The following is a 21,456-nucleotide window of genomic DNA, read 5'->3' as shown; positions in this document are numbered from 1 at the left end:
GAGAGTAAAGAAAGTGGTAAGTGGACCACAGCAGGTGAACTGAAAAACAGAGGAAAATCAAGCTAGATAGGCAAGGCAGGGCCAACAGCTACAGGAGTTCCCACTTAAATGTAGTTTTGCTGACAATTCCAGTTACCCACAGTAAGTACAGTAACCACATTCATGTAACTTTCATTACAATATATTGTTATAATTCTTTTTATTAGTTATTATTGTTAATCTCTTACTATGCCTAATTTATAAATTAAACTTTATCATAGGCATATACTGCATAGGAAAAAAACACAGTATATGCAGGGTTTGGTACTATTGATATCTGTGGTTTCAGGCATCCACTAGGGGTCTTGGAATGAATGCCACTCAGATAAGGGAGGACTACTGTACTCTACCACAGTATCTTCTTCCTTTCTTTGAAAGGTGCATAAATAAGTGAAACTGGAATTCTGTGAGTGTTTATATTCAAACAAGAGCCCCATATATTTCCTTGCCATGGGCTAAATCATCTTTAAGAAGTTCTTTGCTATTACTGTATCTGCTGTAACAGCAGCAGAGATGTTCTTCCCAAAGACACAGGCATAAGGAGGCCTTTTTCACATGAAGCTGTTCTGAAAGACAGCACCAGTATTAGTTACTGTATCAACTACCCAAAGAAGCATCCAAGTTCAAAACTACAAAATCAGTGTGAAACCACTTCAAAAGCTCCTACTTATCAGGCCAGACATGGTGGCTCATGCCTGTAAACCCAGCACTTTTGGGAGGCCAAGGAGGGAGGATTGCATGAGGCAAGGAGTTTGAGCCCAGCCTGGGCAATATAGCAAGACCCTATCTCTAAATTTTAAAATTAGCCAGGCATGGTGGTACATGCCGGTAGTCCTAGCTACTTAGGAGGCTGAAGCAGGAGGATTCCCTGAAACCAGGAGTTCAAGGTTATAGTGAGCACCAATGCACTCCAGCCTGAGTGTCTGAGCAAGACCCTGTCTCTCAAAAAAAAAAAAAAAAGTTCCTAGTTACCATGGTACACATCTCAGAAAGAACCATAAGAGACAAAAAAAAAAAAGCACATCAACCTGTCTCAACCTTTCTTCCTCCAGGGCCTTCACACTCTAACAGATGTGTGTTCCTTACAAACCTGGCAGAACTGATGCTATGAACTACACTCTGAATGCAATAAGTAAGTCTGAGTGTTTCAGGGTTACACAGAAACAATTCAAAATCCAAAATCAAGAACACTACTAAGGCCAAGCAGTGAACCCTCCTAAGGTTATTCGGCACCTTATAGCCTTCAAAGAAATTTTATACATCTTCAAAGTATTCCTCTGAGGTAGGATCTAGTCAATCATTTAATCAACAGATATCTACTGAGTATTTTCTATGTGCCAGAATCTGTTCTACACACTGAGCAATGACCACGGCAAAGCCCCAACTATCATGAAGCTTACACTTGGGGTGGCAGAAGAAGATAAATACTTATACACGATACAACATCAGTTAGTGATCAGCGCTACAAAGAAAAATAAGGCAAAATCAAAGGGTAGAAAATGACAAGGGAGTTCTGTATTAGAGTGATCAAAGATGGCCTCTGTGAAGAGACATTTCAACAGAGGGGTGAAGGAAGTGAGGAAGCAAGTCATACAGTATTTGAGAGATAAGCTTTCCAGGCAGCAGGAATGGCAAATGCAAAGATTCTAAGATAAGAATGTGCCCAACCTACAACCCAACAGCACAAAGGACAGTGTGGCTAGAGTGCATGAGTGAAGAGGACACTGGAAGAAAACTAAGGACCTGATCAGGTAGGGCCTCGTAGGCCACCATGGTAAAGATTTTGTAAACAATTATCACCTCCACTTTACAGATAAGGAAACCAAGAGTCAGAAAGTGGAAAGGACTTGCCCAAGGTCAAAGAAAAAGTGAGATCTTGAGAGGTACCCTGCCTCACTACTGCAACTGGATTAACAGTATTGTTTTAAAGAAAGAGATTAATAGCCGGTTTGGTGGTTCACACCTGTAATCCCAGCACTTTGGGAGGCCAAGGAGGGCAGATCACAAGGTCAGGACTTGGAGACCAGCCTGACCAATATAGTGAAACCCTGTCTCTACTAAAAATATAAAAATTAGCCGGGCGTGGTGGCAGGCACCTGTAATCCCAGCTACTCGGGAGGCTAAGGCAGGAGAATCGCTTGAACCTTGTGGGGAGGGGTTGCAGTAAGCCAGGATTGCAACACCGCACTCCAGCCTGGGCAACAGACTGAGACTCGGTCTCAAAAAAAAAAAAAAAAAAAAAAAGAGAGAGAGAGAATATGCCTTATCCTGGAAGAAGAGACAATGTACCCTAAGACCCAGCAATTTCACTTCTGAGTACATTCCACAGGATACTCTCTCACAACATCCAAAGGGGACAAGGATGTGCAAGGATGGGCATGGTCATGACTGTTTGAGGCAGCAAGGGGTTGGGAAACAAGATGTCTAATTCTAGAGAAATAATTAAGTAAAATGTGGCAGGCAAACATGACTGCTCTACAACCAAGAGAAATAAGGAACTAGACACATATTGTATAGCATCATGAATAGAGCTCAAAACAAAATTGGTTAAAAAAAGAAACTAAGGCCAGGCGCGGTGGCTCACGCCTGTAATCCCAACACTTTGGAAGGCTGAGGCAGGAGGATCATCTGAGGTCAGGAGTTCGAGACCAGCCTGACCAACATGGTGAAACCCTGTCTCTACTAAAAATACAAAATTAGCCAGGCGCAGTGGCGCATGCCTGTAATCCCAGCTACTCAGGAGGCTGAGGCAGGAGAATAGCTTGAACCTGGGGGGCGGAGGTTGCGGTGAGCCAAGATCACGCCATTGCACTCCAGCCTGGGCAACAAGAGCAAAACTCCATCTCAAAAAAAAAAGAAAAGAAAAGAAAAAAAAAGAAAACAAAGAAGAAACTGATATAAAATTTAGGGATGGTCATTGCTTCTGTTCAAATACTCCTGGTTCACCAGCACAGTGGCTCATACCTATAATTTCAGCACTTTGGGAGGATGAGGTGGGCAGATCGCTTGAGCCCAAGAGTTCAAGACCAGCCTGAGCAACATGGTGAAACCCCATCTCTACAAAACAATCAAAACTTAGCAGGGCGTGGTGGCACGCGCTGTTATACTCCAGCCTGGGCAGTGGGAGCAAAACCCTTTCTAAAAAAAAAATTTAAAAAAAAACCACAAATACTCCTGGTTCTCCCCCTTCCAAGAAGGTCACTGCCCTCCTTGAAGGTCAACATGGCCACATGATTTGCTCTGGCCAAAGAAATGGCAGCAAAAATGACAAGGCTCACTTCTGGGCAAAACTTTAAGAGCCTGAATGTGGCTCTTCACAAGATTCCCTCTTCATGTAGGTAAACTTCAGAGATGATGCCTCAATCAGCCTGGATCCCTAAAGGACTCCAATCTACAGAGCCTCCCACTGACCTGAAAGTGTGTTAAATTACTGAGATTTTGTGGTTGTTACCTCAACATAACCTATTCTATCCTGTCTATGAAATGCAGATTTCTAGCACAATAACATTTTAGAATCCTAAGCAGATACATACAAAACCATCCTTCTACTTCCCAAGGGTATACACATAACCAAACTAACAGGTGGAATTATAAAACCATATAAATACCTTAGAATGGTTGAGTGGGTGACTAAAACAAAAGGAAATGGGGAAAAAAGGAATGAGCATAAAGGGGAAAAGAAAAGGAAAAGACAGAAAAAGTTTTATTAAACCCATTGTACAAATATTAGAAATTTCATTCACTCATTGATTCAACAAACATCTATGGACCTATTATGTGCCAGAACTATTTTGGGTGTACTTACAGAGTGGTGAGTCAAAAAAAGGCAGTGCAGGCCGGGCGCGGTGGCTCACGCCTGTAATCCCAGCACTTTCGGAGGCCGAGGCGGGTGGATCACGAGGTCAGGAGATCGAGACCATCCTGGCTAACACGGTGAAACCCCATCTCTACTAAAAATACAAAAAATTAGCTGGACGCGGTGGTGGGCGCCTGTAGTCCCAGCTACTTGGGAGGCTGAGGCAGGAGAATGGCGTGAACCTGGGAGGCGGAGCTTGCAGTTAGCCAAGGTTGTGCCACTGCACTCCAGCCTGGGTGACAGAGCGAGACTCCGTCTCAAAAAAAAAAAAAAAAAAAGGCAGTGCTGTGCTTAAAGTTTATAGTGTACAGGAGAGACAAATATTAAGAATACCCCAATGAAAAATTACAATGATTAAGTCTTATTAAAAGCTCAGGTGAGCGCCAGGCACAGTAGTACCCACCTATAGTCCCAGCTACTCAAGAGGCTGAGGTGGGAGAATCACTGGAGTCCAGGAGTTCAAGAACCAGCCTGGGCAACATACCAAGACCCCCGTATCAAAAAAAAAAAAAAAAAAAAAAAACCCAGCAGCTCAGGTGACATGACAAAGAGGGACCACATTCCTCTGAGATGTTTATAAGCATCTCAGAGGAAGTGACATTTAGGCAAATAGGTGAAGACTGCTTCCTGCCTACCTAGGGAAGGAGGGGTGATTCATTCCAGGCAAAGGGAACAGCATGTACAGAGGCCTGCAGTGTGTATAGACCATCCCATAGAGGAAGTGAAAGAGGACTAGTGTGGTGGAAGAAAGGAGTGGCAGGAAATGTGGTTAAAGAGATTGGTGGGAGGGGGTGGTGGGGACAACAGGCAGATCACTCAGTCTCATAGTCCAATATAAGGAGTTTGGATTTTGTGTAACTGCAATAGAACCAGAAGAACATTTTAAACAGAGGAATAATATTATCTTATTCTAACACTTAAGACCCTAGTAATATGCTCACATGTTTCTGCAAAATATGCAAAAGAAAGTTATTTTTGCATGATTTTTCTTTGAGGACCCCTACAACTTGCATCAACTTCAGGTCCCGTATTACCCAACTCCATCTCTGAATTGGGTAAGGGCTATGTTAGAGGTAAGCACAGGTGCCAAGGGAAAAGCAACCTTGCCAATTTGGTACCAAGAGTTCTTTACCGTCAAAATGGATTTTCTTCCTCTTTAGTTCACGTTGTCTGATAACGTTCAAAATTGTGCCCTGGTCTAATCACAGAAATCACGAAAGCAACAGAATTCTTTCTGCTGGTAGCCCAAGATAGGGAACATATTGCTTGAGAAGCACTCTCAGAAGTGAAAGATGAAGATGTATACAACTTTCCCTCTCATTAGTGCTACGAAACACAGGGAAACAGTCCCTGTTTGTCTTGGGCAGCCTACACAAAGATGCCTCCTATTGTAACACAGCAATGAGTCATAGAGGTAGACGCAGATGGTACAAAAAACCAAACTAGGGAGAGTTGATTGTCCAGAAGCAAAGGCACCTTAACACATAATCTACCACCATGAATGAAAATCACCTTCCAGTTTCCTTCGGTCCAACACTTAGGCAGTAAGAAAGGCACCAGCAGCCAACAGCTTTGGACGTTTACTATGTACTACCTCATTTAATCTTCACAACTATGCTAAGTAGGTTCTATCATTAGCCCCATTTTTGCAGATGAAAAAAACTAAACCTAAGCCTTAGACTAAAAGACTTGAACCAGGTCACAAAACCACAACAGAGGCCGGGCTGTAATCCCAGCACTTTAGGAGGCTGAGGTGGGAGGATCACGACGTCAGGAGTTTGAGACCAGCCTGACCAACATGGTAAAACCCTGTCTCTATTAAAATACAAAAATTAGTCAGGCACGGTGGCACGTGCCTGTAGTCTCAGCTACTCAGGAGGCTGAGGCAGGAGAATCGCTTGAAGCCAGGAGGGGGAGGCTGCGGTGAGCCGAGATCGCACCACTGCACTCTGGCCTGGGCAACAGAGCGAGACTGTCCAAAAAAAAAAAAAAAAAAAAAAAACCCACAACAGAGCTAGGCTTCAAACTTAGCCTGACTCCAGAGCCCTTACCTTTTAACCACTGTTTAGACTCCCCCAGTACCATCCAAATTTTTCTGCCACCAAATCTGGGGTAGTTTCTTCTCATCCTGCTTTTACTGTTTTAATGAAATCCCTCCTCCTTGAGAGAATACAGTTGTGGTGTCACGATTAAAACAGAATGATAACAGGTACTTCTACTCAGTATCCACTTCCAAATCAAATAGGAAAGGATAATCAGGCCACAACACTCAGCCAGAATCCACTGTGGTCAAAACTTGTCCTAACAACAGTCATGACTTTCGGTCTATTTTAAGAGGGTGAAACACTGTACACTAAAACTGAACAAATGGGCTGGGCACGGTGGCTCATGCCTGTAATCCCAGCATTTTCAGAGGCCTAGGCAGGCGGATCACCTGAGGTTGGGAGTTTGCCACCAGCCTGAACAACTTGGAGAAACCCCATCTCTACTAAAAATACAAAATTAGCAGGGCATGGTGGCGCATGCCTGTAATCCCAGCTACTCGGGAGGCTGAGGCAGGAGAATCGCTTGAACCCGGGAGGCGGAGGCTGCAGTTAGCCAATATCACACCATTGCACTCCAGCCTGGGCAACAAGAGTGAAACTCCGACTCAAAAAAAAAACAAACAAAAAAAAAACCAAATGTTTGCAATGCAATAATGCAATCCAACTACCTATACAAGTCAGTATTATCCAAAATAGACCCCACAGGATTGAGAGGGGACTAAAGAAGAGAGTCTGTTGGGAGCAGGTCTGAAGAACACAGCTGAACATACACCACAGGTCCACCATCGACCTTGTGATCATTACAGGGATGGAACAAGTCATCAAGCCAACAGGTCCCCGGGTTATTAAAATCTAGATAAAGTTGGCTGGGCATAGTGGCTCATGCCTGTAATCCCAGCACTTTGGGAGGATCGCTAGAGTGCAGGAGTTCAAGACCAGCCTAAGCAATATAGCAAGACCCCATCTGTATAAAAGTTTAAAAAATAAAATTTTCTAAAAATCTAGAGAAAGGAAGGGAGGTTACAGAAATCACCAAAGAGCAGAAGGTCCAAGACTATGATTTCATCAATTAGCTTCCTAAAGTTTGCAGTGTGCAGGTAAAAGATTAAGAACCTAATCTTTACTGAAGGTTGGGGAAACAACAACCAAAAAAAGGCAAAAAACATAATAATAATAACCTAATCTTTTCTGGCTATTTCTCTAGCTAGCTAAGCAGCTTTCCCTCACATAGTCTTGTCCCTTACCTAGAACCCAAGAGAGTTGTGGGAGCTCAGAAACCCCCCAGGAAACAGACTCATGATTATTTAATGAAATAAAGTGCTCGTTTGAGAGCAACGCTGGAAGCTGCACAGATGGAGCACCTAGCATGTGGTTTCTAGGTCATGGTGTTCATGCCTCAGGTCAGGAGTTTAGGGGCTCCTGGTGAAGTACGGAAAGCTAGGAAATCATTAGTGAGAAAATGGTTTGTTCAATGAATGAATGAAGAGTAGGATGAAGAAGAAAGCCGCTTTCTTGAGCAATTTCCCAGGAAGGCCAAGTACCGGGAACCTCCAAAGTCAGCAAGGAAAAGCCACGAAGTCCACACGGACTTCCAGCACGCCCACGCTGGCCAGGCAGTTGGCCTGCAACAAGGCACTCAGGCCCCACAGGTGTCAGGCATGAAGGTGAAGATGATGCTCCACACTTAATACCCTGAGCTGGTCTCAAACGCACAGATGCGATCTTAATTCTTTCCAAAACATTAGCCTCCTCTCCCCGTTACAGGCCAGACTCCCAGATGATCACATTCAGAACAGAACTGGGGGGAGGCAGGGGAGACGTGCTAGCTTTTATTTTCTTGGGAGAAGACTGTACAGTGGCCAGGAACCACTAAAACGGTCGGGAAAAGGGGTACAGAGGGGAATCGAGACCTGCGGGATCCGCTAACTGGTCTGAGTCAGGAGCACAATCAGTGCTTAGTCACCGATACCTCGGCGGCCGGGAGTTTCTCGCCCCCTGCCAGCCCCAGACGTACGTGACAAACCAGATCGGAGCCTGGCGCGCGCTCCTGCTCCCCGGCTCGGGCCTCCCCAGCCGGGCCCCGAGGTTCACCGCCCGCCCCATACTTACTCCGCAGAGCTGGTCCCGTTAACCGCAGAGCCGTCGGGGGCCGGGTTCAGCTGGATGGGCGTCGGCTTCTTCTTGGGCATTTTGGACCCAAGTAACGCGCTTCCAACTCCGGGGGGAGGGCAGCACCTCTCGCTTCCTCCCGCTGCGCTGCCCCGCGCCCGCTGCGCAGGACCAAGTCCGGGCCGCGGGCCCCGGAGCTGCCTTCAGCCGGTGCGCCCCGCGCGGTCCCGTCAGCGCCGAGGGGCCGGTAGCGGTCTCAGTGGACCCCCGCCCCACCCGCCCGGGACTCGGCTTCGCGCGCAGAGAGCCGAAAGGCTGCCCTGCAGGAGCGGAGCGGGCTGAACGTGCGGTTCGGCAGCCCAGGATTCCTTTCCTCTCTCTCTCAAGCAACCAGTCCCTTCGGCTCGGGCGGCACAGCCGCGCGCGCCCCAGAGCCCAGCTCCAGCTCCTGCCGGGGAAAGTGCCACCGCCGTGCTCCTAACCGCTCCGCGAAGCGGCCCTGGGAGGGACTGCAGGCCGGGGGAGGGGCGGGCAAGGGGAAGCCTCGCCCCCCACCCGGGATGCGGCGCTTTGCACACTCCCACTCGGCTCCGCCCCTATTGCCTCGCAGACAACCAATGGGGGCAAGCCTCGGCGGCAGATGACGCGGAAATACGTCACGGGAGCGCGGCGCACTGCCCTGGGGGCGGGGTCCGTCGCGGACTCCACGGCGCCCTCTGTCGCCCCGAGGCAAGCAGGCAGGCCCAGCTGGGAAGAAGTCTGTGTCGCTGTGTGGTGAGCTCTTCCAGGCCAGGTGCCGCGCGGCCTTCACCTGTGCGGTAACCGGCCTGCCCCCGACCCCTGTCCCCAAGCCGAGTCGTGTTGACGGAAATGAAATGACAAAATAAATAAGGAAAAGGACCCCTTCCTGTGTCCAGAAGAGAGGCAGCGTGGGGAATAGGAAACTTGTCGAGAGACTCCTTTGAGCCCAACAAACTGTCGCATATATATTTTGTTTGTTTAATGGTAATACTACTGAGAAAGGTGCAAGGAAATGGATGCTCAGTGCTGATGAGATTGTAAATTGTTGCGACAGTTTTTGAGAGCAGATTGATGATTTTTTTTTTTAGACTTGGGAACTTTTTTTTTTAAGACGGTGTCTCTCTCAGTTGCCCAGGCTGGAGTGTAGTGGCGCGATCTCCGCTCACTACAACCTCTGCCTCCCAGGTTCAAGCGATTCTCCTGCCTCAGTCTCCCGAGTAGCTGGGATTACAGGCACCCGCCGTCATGCCCGGATCCTTTTTGTATTTTTGTAGAGACGGGTTTTCACCATGTTGGCAATATTTTTTAAAGCCTTAAAAACACTCTTTCCGGTCAGGAGCGGTGGCTCACGCCTGTAATCCCAGTTTTGGGAGGCCCAGGCAAGAGGATCACTTGAGCCCAGGAGTTCGAGACCAGCCTGGGCAACATTGTGAGACCCCCGTCTCTATGAGCTGGGCATGGTTGTGTGCAGCTGTCGTCCAAGCTACTGAGGAGGCTGAGGCTGGAGGATCACTTGAGCCCAGGAGTTTGAGGCTGCAGTGAGCTACGATCACACCACTGCACACCAGCCAGGGCTACCGAGCAAGACTCCCTTTAAAAAAACTTTCATCCAGGCCAGGCGCGGTGACTCACGCCTGTAATTCCAGCACTTTGGGAGGCCGAGACGGGTGGATCACGAGGTCAGGAGTTCAAGACCAGACTGGCCAAGATGGTGAAACCCATCTCTACTAAAAATACAAAAAATTAGCTGGGCGTGGTGGCGGGCGCCTGTAATCCCAACTACTTGGGGGGCTGAGGCAGAGAATTGCTTGAACTCAGGAGGCGGAGGTTGCAGTGATCCAAGATCACACCACTGCACTCCAGCCTGGGCAACAGAGTGAGACCCCGTCTCAAAAAAAAAAAAAACAAAAAACTTTAATCCCAAAATTCCAGTTCTGTGAATCACTAAAGAAATAAGATGTGAATAAAGAGCTTAATAAAATAAGAGGCACAATACCCATTCAAAATATTAAGTGCCTTTCCCATCCTAAAATATTAAGTGCCAAAGACATTAGGTGTACAGAACAAAGGAAACGTGTACAGAACAAAGGAAACATCTACACCTGGTTGTCCCCAGCCAGGTGTCGGTGACCTAGCAGGTAAGGAGGCTGAGGAACCTGAGAAAATGAAGAGGGCTTGAACACCTGGGAGGCAGCCCTACACAAAGTCTTAGCCCTAGGGCCCAAGAGGGGAGAACAAGGCATCCAAGTGGGGAAGGCCTAGAAGCTTAGATGGGAGGTTAGTTGCATTCAGGATGATTGATTAAGTCACTAAATATATTAAGCATGACAGAGCCAGCTTTCTCACTGTGGTAGAATGAAGTTAGAAGTATGGGAAGGGAGAATACCTTATGCTATTGTGTTGGAATTGGAGGTATCACTGTGAACTCATTGTTTTGTTTTGTTTTGTTTTTTTGGGTGTTCTTGTTTTGTTTTGTTTTGTTTTTTGAGTGGTGTTTTGCTCTTTTTGCCCAGGCTGGAGTGCAATGGTGTGACCTCGGCTTATTGCAACCGCCGCCTCCCAAGCTCAAGTGATTCTCCTGCCTCAGCCTCCCAAGTAGCTGGGATTACAGGCGTGCACCACCATGCCTGGCTAATTTTGTATTTTTAGTAGAGACGGGACTTCACCATGTTGGCCAGGCTGGTCTCAAACTCCTGACCTCAGGTGATCCGCCCACCTCGGCCTCCCAGAGTGCTGGGTTTACAGGCGTGAGCCACTGCGCCCGGCCTGAACTCATAGTTTTTTAAAAAATAAATTATATTGGGTGGATGCAGTGGTGGCTACTGCCTGTAATCCCAGCACTTTGTGAGGCCGAAGCTGGAAGATCACTTGAGGTCAGGAGTTCAAGACCAGCCTGGCCAACATGGTGAAACCCCGTCTCTACTAAATTACAAAAATTAGCCGGGCATGGTCATGGGCACCTGTAATCCCAGCTACTCAGGAGGCTGAGGCAGGATAATTGCCTGAACCAGGGAGGCAGAGTTTGCAGTGAGCCGAGATCACACCACCGTACTCCAGCCTGGGCAACAGAGCGAGACGCTGTCTCAAAAATAAATAAAATAGGCCGGGCGTGGTGGCTCATGCCTGTAATCCCAGCACTTTGGGACGCTGAGGTGGGCGGATCACGAGGTCAGGAGATCGAGACCATCCTGGCTAACACGGTGAAACCCTGTCTCTACTAAAAAACACAAAAAATTAGATGGGCATGGTAGTGGGCGCCTGTAGTCCCAGCTACTAAGGAGGCTGAGGCAGGAGAATGGCATGAACCCGGGTGGTGCAGCTTGCAGTGAGCAGAGATCGCGCCACTGCACTCCAGCCTGGGCGACAGAACAAGACTCTATCTCAAAAATAAATAAATAAATAAAATAAATAAAAATAAATTTTATTGTGTGTATTTGAGGTTTATAACATGATGCTATGGGATATATATAGATAGTAAAATGGTTACTATAGTGAAGTGAATTAACATGTCTATACTGTCACATAAAGGCTTGCGTAAAGTATGACAAGAGCAGGTAAAATCTACTTATTTAACAAAAACGCAAATAAAATACAATGTTATTAACTATGGTCTTCATGTTCTACGTTAGATCTCTAGACTTCTTCATCCTGCGTATCTGCTGCTTTATATTCTTTGACCTACGTCTCCCCATTTCTTTCCCCCATAGTTTTTAATATAGAGGCATAGATGTAAATGTATCGTGTGTGTAGAAGTGAGTGTGTCCTTATTCATGTTAAACATGCATAATTTTTAGTATCAGAGTAAAATAATAAACATTAAAAAGTGAATTGAAGGCCGGATGCGGTGGTGGCTCACACCTTTAATCCCAGCACTTTGGGAGGCTGAGGTGGGAGGATCACCTGAGGTCAGGAGTTCGAGACCAGCCTGGCCAACATGGTGAAACCCTGTCTTTACTAAAAATACAAAAATTATCTGAACATGGTGGCGGGTGCCTGTAGTCCCAGCTACTTGGGAGGCTGAAGCTGGAGAATCACTTGAACCCAGGAGGTGGAGGTTACAGTGAGCCAGGATCACTCCACTGCACTCCAGCCTGTGCAATACAGTGAGACCATCTCAAAAAAAAAAAAAAATTGAAACTTTTCAAAGTAATCTATTATCAAGGCAGTCTATCTGAATTCTGGTATAATTTTATATTTACTAGTTCAAATAAAAACTAATAGGACTTTGAGCAATTAATTGAAATTTTCAAGGCCTCACTTCCACTCTGTGAAAAATGGGGCATTCATTTTAATGTTGAAATATTATGATTCTATGCATGCTGGGTTGGCCTCCATTGACTAAACCCTAAGCCCTTATCATGATCCAAGAATCCCAGATAAACAATTACCCCAATGGTTAAAGTTTGCAGAATAGTTCAAAGTAGGAGAATTTGTTTTCCTCATTTCCTTTTCAGACCGGCAGTGATCCATCGGTTCTGTCAACTTTTCCTGAGGGCCTAACATAAGTGCTGACCATACAGACAAGAATAAGACTGAACTATATGTGTATGAATCAGTGATGTATAATAATAAACACTGTAACATACATATTTGGTTGAACCATATCAGGTTGCTCTATTTGTAGGTCAAAAATGTTCGAATATTGGCAAATACTGGTTCATCCCATTTGTACACAGTGTAGCTAGATCACAAATGTGAAGATCCAAGAAATACAGGCCAGGTGTGGTGGCTCACTCCTCTCACTTCCATAATCCCAACACTTTGGAAGGCTGAGGCAGGTGGATGACTTGAGCCCAGGAGTTCAACACTAGCCTGGGCAATATGACGAAACCCCATCTCTACAAAAAATACAAATATTAGACAGGCATAGTGGCACATGCCTGCAGTCCCAGCTACTCTGGAGGCTGAGGTGGGATGATTGCTTGAGCCGAAGTCAAGGCTGCAGTGAGCCATGATCTTGCACCCCAGCCTGGAAAACACAGAAGAAATACAAGGACAACCAGTGATGAAAACATACCAAGAATTGAGGAGTACATTTAACTCAGACCTCTATATCTTAGGTTCAAAATCAAACAAAACAAAAAAGCATGAACTTGAGAGAGAAAGACCTGAGATTAATTCCAGTTCTGCCCTTGGCTGATTACTTACCCTCTCTGAGCATCAGTTACTCTACCTATAAAATGAGAATTATACTGTCTACTACTGCACTAAATAGTTATGAGCATTAAATGAAATTTTGAAAGAATAGTGCCTAACACACAGGAGCTAAATAAATGGAGATGGTGATAGATTTTCATCATGTAAACATAATCTGCTAGAAGGAGAATAATTTTTTTTTTTTTGATAGAGTTTCACTCATCACCCAGGTGGAGTGCAGTGGTGCAATCTCGGCTCACTGCAACCTCTGCCTTCCAGGTTCAAGCGATTCTCCTGCCTCAGCCTCCCAAGTAGCTGGGATTACAGGCGTCCGCCACCATGCTCGGCTAATTTTTTGTATTTTTAGTAGAGACAGGGTTTCGCCATGTTGGACAGGCTGGTCTTGAACTCCTGACCTCAGGTGATCCACCCACCTCGGCCTCCCAAAGTGCTGGGATTACAGGTGTGAGCCACCGTGCCTGGCTGAAGGAGAATAATTTACAGATGCTTTCCAGGAGACAATTTCTTCTTCAGAAATACTCACTCTGATTCAGTAATTCCACTTCCATGACTCTCTTGTAAAGAAATTATGAAAGCTATACAGAAGAATGATCAACATAGTAGTATTTAAACAGCTAAAATCGGAAATTACCTAAATATTCAACAGAAGAGAAATGATTACATCATTTATGACACACCCATATGAAATACTGGACAAGAAAAGACTTTCATTTCTAGAAATTTCAAACAGTAGGGATTAATATTTTTTAACAGTACTTCTAGAAAAAGCTAGGATCTCTATTTTTTTAATTTTTTCCAGATGGAGTCTTGCTTTGTTGCCTGGGCTGGAGTGCAGTGGTGCAATTGGGGCTCACTGCAACCTACACCTCCCAGGTTCAAGCAATTTGCCTGCCTCAGCCTCCTGAGTAGCTGGCATTACAGGCGCCCGCCACCATGCCCAGCTAATGTTTGTATTTTTAGTACAGACGGGGTTTCACCATGTTGGTCAGGCTGGTCTCTAACTCCTGACCTCAGGTGATTCACCCACCTCGGCCTCCCAAAGTGCTGGGATTACAGCCATGAGCCACCGCGCCTGGCCCAGATCTCTATTGTTTTATCATAAACAGAAAAAAAGTAACCTCTATATCAACACCCAAAGGCAAATGAAAGTAGAGTGAGATAGCATTGGACACAACTATTTTTGGTAAAAACCAATAGAACATATAGATATCTGGGAAATGGCTAGGACTTTCAATGTCATGGAGTATTTAGTTAAGGAAATAGGGACAACTACCTGGCCATTTGGAAAAGAAATGAACGTGTAGGGGCCGGGCGCAGTGGCTCACGCCTGTAATCCCAGCACTTTGGGAGGCCGAGGCGGGGTGGATCACGAGGTCAGGAGATCGAAACCATCCTGGCTAACATGGTGAAACACCACCGTCTCTACTAAAAATACAAAAAATTAGCCGGGCGCAGTGGTGGGCGCCTGTAGTCCCAGCTACTCAGGAGGCTGAGGTAGGGGAATGGCGCGAACCCAGGAGGCGGAGGTTGCAGTGAGCCCAGATAGTGCCACTTACTCCAGCCTGGGTGACAGAGCGAGACTCTGTCTCAAAAAAAAAAAAAAAGAAAGAAAGAAAAGAAATGAAGGTGTATCCCTACTTTTATCCTATAATAAATTCCAGGTCCTTTGCTGTATCTACTGCGAGAATGAAGACGATTCTCAGCAATCAGACTGTCAACATTCCAGAAAATGTCGACATTACTCTGAAGGGACACACAGTTATCGTGAATGGCCCCAGAGGAACCCTGCGGAGGGACTTCAATCACATCAGTGTAGAACTCAGTCTTCTTGAAAAGAAAAAAAAAGAGCTCTGGGTTGACAAATGGTGGGGTAACAGAAAGCAACTGGCTACCGTTCGGACTATTTGTAGTCATGTACAGAACATGATCAAGGGTGTTACACTGGGCTTCCGTTACAAGACGAGGTCTGTGTATGCTCACTTCCCCATCATCGTCATCTCGGAGAATGGGTATGTTGTTGAAATCTGAAATTTCTTGGGTGAAAAATACATCCGCAGGGTTCGGATGAGACCAGGTGTTGCTTGTTCAGTATCTCAAGCCAGAAAGATGAATTAATCCTTGAAGGAAATGACATTGAGCTTGTTTCAAATTCAGCGGCTTTGATTCAGCAAGCCACAACAGTTAAAAACAAGGATATCAGGAAATTTTTGAATGGTATCTATGTCTCTGAAAAAGGAACTGTTCAGCAGGCTGATGAATAAGATCTAAGAGTTATCCAGCTACAGAAAGAAGATGCCAGATGACTCCTAAGACCTACTTGTGATATTTAAATGATGCAATAAAAGACCTGTTGATTTGGAAAAAAGTAAATAGATAAATAAATTCCAGGTGCATCAAAGATGCAATCAAGGCCAGGCACAGTGGCTCATGCCTGTGATTCCAGCGTTTTGGGAGGCAGAGGCGGAACAATTGCCAGGAGTTTGAGACCAGCCTGAGCAATATGGGAAGACTCCATCTCTACAAAAAAAAAAACTTTGACTGGGCACAGTGGCTCATGCCTGTAACCTAACACTTTGGGAGACCAAGACGAGAGAATTGCCTGAGGCCAGGAGTTTAAGACCAGCCTAGTCAACATAGTGAGACCCCCGTTTCTAAGAAAATATTTTTAATAAAATTAACAAAAGATAAACTTAGCCAGGCATGGTGGCACATCTCTATAGTCACAGCTACTTGAGAGGCTGAGGTGGGAAAATTACTTAGGCCCAGGAGGTCCAGGTTAGAGTGAGTCATGATCAAACTACTGCACTCCAGCCTGGACAATAGAGTGAGACCCTGTCTCAAAAAAAAAAAAAATGGAAGAAAAGAATAAAGAAAGAAAGATGAAATCATACAAGTACTGCTAGAGAAGCTAGATAAGATCATGGGAAAATTTTTATTTTGGAATGAGAAAAACATTTGAAGAAAGACACAAACTGTCAAAACCATAAAGGCAAAGATTAATAAAATTAACCTCACAAAGATTTAACATTTCTCCATGGAGAAAAAAACACCTTGTACAGAGATATAAGTACACAAATGATAAGCTGAGAATATAAACATTTACAATATCTGCAATATAATAAAAGTCTAATTTCTTTAATATAATTAAGAGCAATCGGCCAGACGCGATGGCTCACACCTGTAATCCCAACACTTTGGGAGGCCAAGGAAGGCGGATCACGAGGTCAGGAGATGGAGACAAGCCTGGCCAACATGGTGAAACCCCGTCTCTACTAAAAATACAAAAATTTGGCCGGGTGCGGTGGCTCATGCCTGTAATCCCAGCACTTTGGGAAGCCTAGGCGGGCGGATCACAAGGTCAGGAGTTCAAGACCACCCTGGCCAACACAGTGAAACCCCGTCTCTACTAAAAATACAAAAATTAGCCAGACATGGTTGCACACACCTGTAATCCCAGCTACTTGGGAGGCTGAGGCAGGAGAATTACTTGAACCTGGGAGGCAGAGGTTGTGGTGAGCTGAGATCACACCACTGCACTCCAGCCTGGGTGACTGAGTGAGACTTTGTTTAAAAAAAAAAAATTAGCTGGGCCTGGTGGTGTGCACCTGTAATCCCAGCTACTTGGGAGACTGAGGCAGGAGAATTGCTTGAACCCAGGAGATGGAGGTTGCAGTGAGCCAAGATCGTGCAACTGCACTCCTGCTGGGGCAACAGAGCGAGACTCTCAAAAAAAAAAAAGAAAAAATTAGTCAGGTGTAGTGACACATGCTTGTAGTCCCTGCTACTCGGGAGTCTGAGGCAGGAGAATTGGTTGAGCCCAGGAGGCAGAGGTTGCAGTGAGCTGAGATTGCGCCACTGCAATCCAGCACTCCAGCCTGGGCAACAGAGCGAGACTCCAAGTTTTAAAAAAAAAAAAAAAGCCAGGCGCGGTGGCTCACACCTGTAATCCCAACCCTTTGGGAGGCCAAGATGGGTGGATTACAAGGTCAGGAGTTCGAGACTAGCCTGGCCAATATGGTGAAACCCCGTCTCTACTAAAAATACAAAAATTAGTTGGGCGTGGTGGCGCATGCCTGTAGTCCCAGCTGCTCAGGAGGCTGAGGCAGGAGAATCACTTGAACCCAGGAGGCGGAGGTTGCAGTGAGCCAAGATGGCGCCACTGCACTCCAACCTAGGTGACAGAGCAAGACTCTGTCTCAAAAAATAAAAATAAATAAATAAAGAAAAAGAGCAATTACAAATTAAAAGAAGATCATTCATCCAATAGAAACATAATGAAAGTATTAATACATCAATATAGGTAGTTCACAGATAAAGTAATACAAATGGCTTTCAAATAGTCTACTCACTTATTAGAGAAATGTAAATTAAAATGAGAGATCACCTTCCACTTATCAATATTATTGAAGATGTGGGAGAAAAGGCATTCTCATACACTATTGCTGGGAGTATAATTGCTGCAATCTCTTTTTTTTTTTTTTTTTTTTTTTGAGAGGGAGTCTTGCTCTGTTGCCCAGGCTGGAGTGCAGTAGCCTGGGCTCGGCTCACTGCAACCTCCACCTCACGGGTTCAAGCGATTCTCCTGCCTCAGCCTTCTGAGTAACTGGTATTATAGGTGCCCACCACCATGCCTGGCTAATTTTTGTATGTTAGTAGAGACGGGGTTTCACCATTTTGGCCAGGTTGGTCTCAAACTCCTGACCTCAAGTGATCCAGCAGTCTTGGCCTTCCAAAGTGTTGGGATTACAGGCGTGAGCCACCGCGCCCAGCTGCTGCAATCTCTTTAAAGGGCATTTTGGCAATAACTGTTTAAAGTCCCATTACTGGCCCAGCATTGAATAATTTTTCCTTAGAAATTATCAGACCTGGGGCCGGGCACCGTGGCTCATGCCTGTAATCCCAGCACTTTGGGAGGCTGAAGTGGCGGGGGAGGGGGGGGTCACTTGAGGTCAGGAATTCAAGACCAGCCTGGCCAACATGATGAAACCTCATCTCTACTAAAAATACAAAAAATTAGCCAGGCTTGGTGGTGGACGCCTGTAATCCCATCTACTCGGGAGGCTGAGGCAGGAGAATCGCTTGCACCTGGGAGGCAGAGGTTGGAGTGAGCCGAGACCACATCACGGCACTCCAGCCTGGGAAATGAGCGAAACTCCGTCTCAAAAACAAAAAAAGAAAGAAAAAAATTATTAGACATATATACCAAAAAACCTTTTTCTACATACATGATTACTGCAGCATTATTTAAAACAGAAAAAAAGAAACTGGAATCAGTCTGTCTGTCAAAAGAAGAGTAAATTATGACATACAAATAAATCATGACACATTTGTACAAAGAAGTACTATGCAGTACGGTCATTCCAAAGAATGAGGCAGACATATTTATGCTGGTATACAAAGATCTCCAAAATGTATGATGTGAAACAAAATAAATGGAGCAGAACATTGTGTAGTAACTATTTGTTAGAAAAACAAAAAAAGGATATATTTGGTTTTGTGGGTTTTGGTTTTGTTTTGGGACAAGGCCTCACTCCATTTCCAGTGCAAAGGCTGGATCATAGATCACTTTAACCTTGAACTCCTGGGCTCAAGTGATCCTCTTGCCTTAGCCTCCCCAGTAGCTAGGACTACAGGCGTGCACTGCCGTGACTGGCTAATTTTTTTATTTTTTGTAAAGACAGTATATCCGTATGTTGCCTAGGCTGGTCTTGAACTCCTTGCCTCAAGTGATCCTCCCACTTAAACCTCCCAAAGTGCTAGGACTACAGGCATGAACACCTGGCCAAGAATATATTTGTATATGTGCTTTTATATGAAAGAAAATTTCTGTAAGCACAAAAGAGCAATTGTTAATAGTGTTTGTCTCTGGGGAGGAACTCTGAGAAGCTTGGAGGCAGATTAAGTTTCCTTTTCATTTTGTAGCCTTTGGTACTAGTTTCACCATTTTGGCCAGGTTGGTCTCAAACTCCTGACCTCAAGTGATCCACCAGTCTTGGCCTCCCAAAGTGTTGGGATTACAGGTGTAAGCCACCGCGCCCAGCTGCTGCAATCTCTTTAAAGGGCATTTGAAATACATATATATAACTTTTCCAATTAAAAACAACATTAGGCTGGGCATGGTGGCTCATGCCTGTAATCTCAGCACTTTGGGAGGCCAAGGTGGGCAGATCGCTTGAGCTCAGGAGTTCAAGACCCACCTAGGCCACATAGCAAGACACTTGTCTCTAAATAAATAAAGAAACAAAAACAAAAAGAGTGAAAAAGAAAGAAGACATTTGCAATGAATGTATTTTTTAAGAGGAGGGGTCTTACTGTGTTACCCAGGCTAGAGTGTAGTAGCTATTCACAAGCACAATCATAGTGCATTGCAACCTGAAACTCCTGGCCTCAAGCGATCTTCTCACCTCAGCCTCCTGAGTAGCTGGGATTATGGACATGCACCACTGCACCTGGCCCATATAATGCATATATCCAAAAAACCCCACAAACCTAATATCCAGAATATATGAAGAACCCCTACACATTAACACAAAAAGAGATAGACAATCCAATTAAAAAACCAAAAAAAATGGGCAAAGCCAGACACAGTGGCTCAGGCCTGTAATCCCAGCACTTGGTGGAGGCCCAGAAGGGCAGATCACTTGAGGTCAGGAGTTCAAGACCATCCTGGCCAACATGGTGAAACCCTGTCTCTACAAAAAAATTGGCCAGGTGCAGTGGCTCACGCCTGTAATCCCAGCATTTTGGGAGAACAAGGCAGGCGGATCACCTGAGGTCAGGAGTTGGAGACCAGCCTGGGCAACATGGTGAAACCCCGTCTCTACTAAAAATACAAAAAAATTAGCTGGGCCTGGTGGCAGACACCTGTAATCCCAGATACTTGGGAGGGTGAGGCAGGAAAATCGCTTGAACTTGGGAGGTAGAGGTTGCGGTGATCTGAGACGGCACCATTGCACTCCAGCCTGGGCAACAAGAACGAAACTCCATCTCAAAACAAAAACAAAAACGAAAACAAAAACAAAAAAAATTAGCCAAGGATGGTGGCATGCACTACTTGGGAGGCTGAGGCAGGAGAATCACTTGAACCTGGGAAGCGGAGGTTGCAGTGAGCCAAGATCAAGCCACTGCCTCCAGCCTGGGTGACAGAGTGAGACCCTGTCTCAAAATAAATAAATACACTTTTAAAAATGGGCAAAACACTTGAACAGGAACTTCACAAGAGAAGATATCCAAATAGTTGATAAATATATGAAAAGATGCTGAAATTCCTTAGTTATGGGGAAATGCAAATTAAAACCGCAGTGTAAGTACTTAATGCTACTGAATTGTAAACTTAAAAATGATTTAAGATGGGCACAGGGTGAGGGGATCATGCTTCTATAGTCCCAGCTACTCTAGAGGCTAAGATAGGAGGATTCCTGGTACCCAGAAGTTCAAGGCTAGCCTGGGCAACATAGCAAGACCCTGTCTCTTTAAAAAAATAAAAACGATCTAAATAGTAAATGTTTTATTATGTATATTTTACCACAATTTAAGAACACACAGTGTGATACTATGGCCACTATTCTGGCTAAATTGAAAAAAGACAAGCTGGGCATGGTGGCTCACGCCTGTAATCTCAGCACTTTGGGAAGGTGAGTCAAAAGGATCGCTTGAGCCCAGGAGTTCAAGACCAGCCTGGGCAACATAGGGTGACCCTGTCTCTACAAAAGATTTAAAAATTAGGCAGGTGTGATGGTACATGCCTGTGGTCCCAGCTACTCAGGAGGCTGAGGTAGGAGGATCAGTTGCACCCAGTAGTTGGAGGCTGCAGTAAGCCATGATCCTGCTATTGCACTCCACTCTACCCTGAGTGACAGAGCAAGACTCTGTCTCAAAAAACCAAATTAATTAATTAATAAAAAAAGAAAAACAAATAATATCAAATGTTGATAACGATGTGGAACTATTATGACTTCCTTACACTGATGGTGAGAGTATATTTGTGTAACCAGTTTGGAAAACTGGCGATATCTTCTAAGATTTAACATCTTCCCTGTGACCCAAAATATACATGACTGTATGTTTTATTTCTTTTTTTCCTTTTTTTTTTTGAGACAGAGTCTCGCTCTGTTGCCCAGGCTGGAGTGCAGTGGTGCAATCTCAGCTCACTGCAAGCTCCCAGGTTCACGCCATTCTCCTGCCTCAGCCTCCCGAGTAGCTGGGACTACAGGTGCCCGCCGCCACGCC

At 45.3% G+C, this 21,456-nt stretch overlaps 2 protein-coding genes and 1 pseudogene across 3 annotated transcripts in view; 2 read left to right on the top strand and 1 right to left on the bottom strand.

The window, feature by feature from the left end:
• MAP2K1 (mitogen-activated protein kinase kinase 1) overlaps window positions 1-8,707 on the bottom strand; it is a 101,840-nt gene extending 93,133 nt beyond the window's left edge. Inside the window, exon 1 of the mRNA XM_054451869.2 lies at window positions 8,050-8,707. Within this exon, the coding sequence (XP_054307844.1) occupies window positions 8,050-8,129 (80 nt within the window). The 5' untranslated portion in view covers window positions 8,130-8,707. The remainder of the gene's footprint in view (window positions 1-8,049) is intronic.
• A 14-nt stretch (window positions 8,708-8,721) lies between these two features.
• The window catches only part of TIPIN (TIMELESS interacting protein), a 51,651-nt gene continuing 38,916 nt past the window's right edge, over window positions 8,722-21,456 (top strand). The window contains exon 1 of one of the 2 annotated variants that reach the window (XM_054451856.2): window positions 8,722-8,823. The gene's annotated coding sequence lies outside the window, so the exon portion shown is untranslated. The remainder of the gene's footprint in view (window positions 8,824-21,456) is intronic. The other variant, XM_054451854.2, reaches the window with a different exon arrangement.
• LOC129014427 (large ribosomal subunit protein uL6-like) lies at window positions 14,883-15,586 on the top strand (annotated as a pseudogene).

Source organism: Pongo pygmaeus, chromosome 16 (genome assembly GCF_028885625.2).
Source record: "Pongo pygmaeus isolate AG05252 chromosome 16, NHGRI_mPonPyg2-v2.0_pri, whole genome shotgun sequence".
Taxonomy (NCBI): Eukaryota; Metazoa; Chordata; class Mammalia; order Primates; family Hominidae; genus Pongo; species Pongo pygmaeus.
Note: the sequence above shows the minus strand (reverse complement) of the source record. Positions and strands in the feature narration are given on the sequence as shown.